This window comes from Montipora capricornis, chromosome 6 (genome assembly GCF_036669925.1).
Source record: "Montipora capricornis isolate CH-2021 chromosome 6, ASM3666992v2, whole genome shotgun sequence".
Taxonomy (NCBI): domain Eukaryota; kingdom Metazoa; phylum Cnidaria; class Anthozoa; order Scleractinia; family Acroporidae; genus Montipora; species Montipora capricornis.
This window is the reverse complement of record NC_090888.1, coordinates 59,711,777-59,716,776: the sequence shown is the minus strand read 5'-3', so window position 1 is coordinate 59,716,776 and position 5,000 is coordinate 59,711,777. Positions and strand designations below refer to the sequence as shown.

General features: G+C 41.4%; 1 protein-coding gene across 1 annotated transcript in view; it reads left to right on the top strand.

The window, feature by feature from the left end:
* LOC138052705 (ADP-ribosylation factor-like protein 13B) overlaps nucleotides 1-5,000 on the top strand; it is a 24,013-nt gene that overhangs the window by 17,141 nt on the left and 1,872 nt on the right. The window contains exons 9-12 of the mRNA XM_068899260.1: nucleotides 961-1,042; nucleotides 2,711-2,902; nucleotides 2,986-3,331; nucleotides 4,875-4,918. Coding sequence (XP_068755361.1) covers nucleotides 961-1,042; nucleotides 2,711-2,902; nucleotides 2,986-3,331; nucleotides 4,875-4,918 — 664 coding nt within the window. The remainder of the gene's footprint in view (nucleotides 1-960; nucleotides 1,043-2,710; nucleotides 2,903-2,985; nucleotides 3,332-4,874; nucleotides 4,919-5,000) is intronic.

Sequence of the window (5,000 nt, the reverse complement as noted above, 5' to 3'; positions counted from 1 at the left end):
AAGGGGATGTTCGCGTTTTTGAGTTTAAGTGAAGCTATGATCTTCGCAGTTATGAACGCAATTTTTACAATTGCGTAGAGAAGCCTGAAAAATTCAGGACTTCAACGGGATTTGACGCTTGTGCGACGCTCTAACCAACTTACCTATGAAGCCACCGACGTTGGGAGCTGGTCATTTGTGGGTTCCAATGGTCCCGTGAGAAATGAATCAATGATGAAATGGTATATCAAATGAATCATATGAACTGCGGATATGAAATCAAGTGAAGCTCTGATCGTCCCAGTTATGAACGCAATTTTTACAATTGCGTAGAGAAGCCTGAAAAATTCAGGACTTCAACGGGGTTTGAACCCATGACCTCGCGATACCGGTGCGACGCTCTAACCAACTGAGCTATGAAGCCACTGACGTTGGGAGCTGGTCATTTGTGGGTTCTAATGGTTCCGTGAGGAATGAATTAATGTTCATATGTTCATATGTTCATGTGTTCATGTGTTCATATGTTCATATGTTCAATGTTCATATGTTCGCAGTTCATATGATTCATTTCATATACCATTTCATCATTGATTCATTCCTCACGGGACCATTAGAACCCACAAATGACCAGCTCCCAACGTCAGTGGCTTCATAGGTCATTTTGTTAGAGCGTCGCACCGGAATCGCGAGGTCACGGGTTCAAACCCCGTTAAAGTCCTGAATTTTTCCGGCTTCTCTACGCAATTGTAAAAATTGCGTTCATAACTGCGAAGATCATAGCTTCACTTGATTTCATATCCGCAGTTCACTATGATTCATTTCATATACCATTTCATCATTGTTTTTGAGTTTATCGGCACATCTTTTTTTACGGTGACATTTTTTTGTGATCCCACTATTGAAGTTTAAAACAAGAATAAATGTTAAAAACAAAAGTTATTTATCAATAACCTACTCTCAAACTTGTACAAAAATTACTAGGGAAAAAGCTGAGAGAGAAGCCGCTGAGAAGTCGAAACAACAAGTTGAGGAGGAATCAGACGACGGAGTCGTAGTAGGCAAGGTATTTATTCGGAAAAAGTCTTTTTCTTTTTCCGTGAATACCCGTAGCATAGAGCCCTCCTTTTAATTAGATCTTTGGCTGGAGTGATGGTGATTCGGGTTAGTAAAAATCCCGGGGGAGTTGTACAAGGCCTCTTCGTTAAGAACAGGTGTGAAAAGGTAAGGAACTTTAGTTAAGTGTCTAGCGCTGAAGCACTAAATTGGGGACACTGTGAACTGAGGTCAACAAATTAATGCAAATCAAGTCAAATGTAGGTTTTTGAGGAGAGGGGAAAACCAGAGTACCCGAAGAAAAACCTCTTGGTACTGAGTGGAGAACCATTATATGACTCTGGGAATCGAACCCGGGCCACAATGGTGGGATGTGAGTGGTCTCACCACTGTGCCGTCCCTGCACCCAAGAGCTATTTACAGATGATGATCAGGTACCTTAAAAGAGTCGGCATGGGGTAGGAAGTTTTACGTAGTTTAAGTAACGATGGGTCAAAAAGCGTAGAGAATTTAAGTTACAAACAACAGAGATAAGCTTTGAAAAACTGTTTGATTTAACAGTTTTCAAATGACAATCCATTGTAATCCATTTTGCCCGTCCCTGTTTCCTTTATTTGTACTCGCTGTTTTATTCAAACTTTCCTCTAATGCTGTAAGAAGTTATTTTTACTTGTCGATTGATTTGGTTGCCATTCCTTTGCAGTCGCTGAAATGGACTAAATTTCGTGACACAACCCCTTCAACCCTTTAATTCCCAAGATCGAAACGCTAATTCTCCTAACTGGTACCATAGACTTCTTTGCTGGGTAGTCATGAGATTTTGGTGTTATATAAAGATCATACCTCTTAAGCTGATAATAAGCAATTATTGGATGAGGTTGAGCATGATAGCGAGAATTATCAAGGCCGAGGTTTGTGTTATCTGCCGAAGCCGAAGGCTGAGGCGGATAACACAAACCGAGGCCTTGATGATTTCGCTATCATGCGAAAACCGAATCCAATAATTGTTTTATTATACAATTATAAATGTAGAAGCGATGAGACATTTCACAGAACAACAACAAAGTAAGCCACGCAATGACACGTTTCAGTGTAAACATCTTTATTAATGACAGCCGTGAATTACATGTAAAGCGGAATTCAAAAGGTTTACAAAAAGGATTTAAGCCTAAAACATCTGAAAACGTTTCAGGAAAAACTGAATCGAACTGAAACTTTTGGACAAAATTCTAAAGTTAAGTTGTACGGTCTTATGAAAAATGTTCCCGATATCGAGATGTAAACAAAACGTCATTGTCTGCAAAAACGCGTCATACCTACATGCTTAAATGCCAGTGTCTGTAGATGTGACGCGATGACACAGCGCCATCTAGAATTAGCGGGGTGCTGTTAGCCAATCAAAATTGAGATAGCATCAGCATTGTATAATAATAGTCCTTATTCTCAATACACGTATGACTGACGTTTCATTGGAATTGTTAGGAGAATTTACATACTGACTACTCCTGGGAGTCAAATGGTTAACGGCAGAGAGCAGAAAGCTCTCAGTGTCATTCGGCTGATTAAATGACCTGATTGCCTATTCGCAGAACGACGTCAGTACACGCTAATGCGAATCAAACCATGATCAAGTCTGCCTTTAACCCCTGCATTTGTGACCTTTTTATCCTCAAATTAGGACAAAAAGAAAGCCGAAGGAAGGGACTCGCCAGCTCAAGAAACCTCGCCTAAGAAGAAGAAAAAGCAAAGGGAGACTAGTCCCGAACCCGAAGAACCCGAGGAACCTGAGACAACAGAGAGAAAGAAAACGAAAAAAAAGAAAAAGAAACCAAAGCAAGAGGGAAATGAAATTGCGACAGAAAATACTAAGGTAAAGCCCCATCGTTTGCCAATTGATGGTGCGCCTCAGTCACTCACAGCCTTCAAGCAAGGCTTTCTTCTTTCTTCAAACAGGTTGGTGAAGACTCGCCTCAAACGCATAGCCCGATAGAGACACCAAGAGACGATGCTGTAAGAACACCTGATGAACCCAGCAGTAGTTTGCCAGCAGACTTGCAAGATCGAGCAGTTTCACCGACCAATGAAAACGTCACCACGCCAGAGGATGGTGAGGTGAAACAGAAGAAAAAGAAAAAGAAAAGGAGAAAATTAAATAGAACAGCTCCCATGGAAGAGGAGAATTATCAGCTGCCTCCATTAAACGCTTGGGATAAGCCTCCAGCTACGCTGAATGGATTTCCTGGAAGCAGCGGGATGTCACCCAGAAGGCTTGAACCGTTAGGGCCACCGCGCTTGCAAGGTAATTCACTTTTGACAATCACAACCAAAGGCAGAAGATCTGAAGTCAGCCAGTAGACACCGGTGGCTCAGTTGTTTGAGCACCGGGCTGTCACGCGGGAGGTCGTGAGTTCAACTCCGGCGGGACTAACAACTTTGAATAACTGAGGAGAAGGTGGTGCCTTTGTAATCACATCTGCAAATGGTTAGACTCTCCAGTCTTCTCGTATGAGATCGATAAACCATAGGCCCCGTCTCACAACCCTTCAATGTTCATAATCCTGTGGGACTCAAAAGAACCCACACACTTTTGTCGCTAAGAGTAGGGCACGTAGTTCCCGGTGTTGTGGTCTGTCTTCTGTTGAGTATCATGGTTGGGAGGGTAAAAAAAGGGACCACAATAATTGGCGCAAGCTGTTGTGGTGCTCTGTCAGCTTGACTGGCAAAGTTAATAAATTAAATTAATTAAAAATTAAAATGTACCATAGTACTTTCGTTTGTCCCCCCAAATTTTGCATAAGCATTGTTTTTGTTTTACTCTTGGGCCTATTGTAAGTCCGAAGAGAAACTGGAAACACTGCTTTTGCAAAAATTTGGGGAGACAAACAAAGATTATTATGGTATTTTCCGAAGTGGCCAATCGTAACGCAAAGAAAATTCGTGCACCCGCGTTAAATGCGGTAAATCGAGTCAGTAACAATAGGCAACTGTCACGATGACGTCATTTGACTACAACTACCAGAATTCAGTTTGTTCTTCTTTTCTTATTTAAACTTTGTATTCCCAGTGGGGTAAAAATAACAATAGCTCAAATTAGCATGAGACATGCAAAACCTAAAGGATTCTGGTACTTGTAGTCAAATGGTATCATCATGCAAATGTCCTTGTCAGTTTGTCGTTTTGGCATACTCCTTAGTGGTTGGCTGAGAATGTGGAATGAGAATGCGCCTATGTCCATGCAAATAATTAGATGGAAGCCCAGTCGAGACTCTCCCCAAATAGAGTAGTTTGCATCCCACACATGAATTCCTCAATCCCTACTCTTGCTGTTTTGCCCCTCTCTCCCTTTTCAACATTGTAACCAAGTGACAGTGTGACCACAGGCGCCCCAGACGTTGTTTGTGATTTACATACGTGACAGTATTTAAAGCTTTCGTTTCACTTTAATGGAAAGCAAACCTGGAAAAGTTTAAATCGTCAAAATGGCTTTAGAACGACTTTAGAACGCCTCAGCTGCCACAAAGACTTCAAAATAACACAAGAGCAGACTAAAGTAAGTTTCTTTTATTTAAATCCTTTACTACAAGTTGAATTTAGAGCGATTTTCGAACCGTTTCATTCATTCTCTTAAATGGCTCAAAACGTAACGCAATACTGTCACCTATATGAATCACAAACAACGTCTGGGCCGCCTGTGGTGTGACCTGATCACAAGGCAAGCTGCTTCACCACTGGGCCGCAATGCCTCCCATACTTTCGCCGTTCAATTTTGGTAAAAAAAGAGTTTAACGTTACTTATTTTCTTAACTTCTTAATTTTTCCACCTCATTTTCTCTCTCACGTAGGAAGCAGGGGTCTTATATCATCGTCACTTCCAGTAGATGGCGAGGTATGTGAGACTGAATTTCTTGTGGTGATCAGAGCAGAGGGAATGCTGTTAGTTTTTTTTTTAGAAACAAAAGGAAATAGTT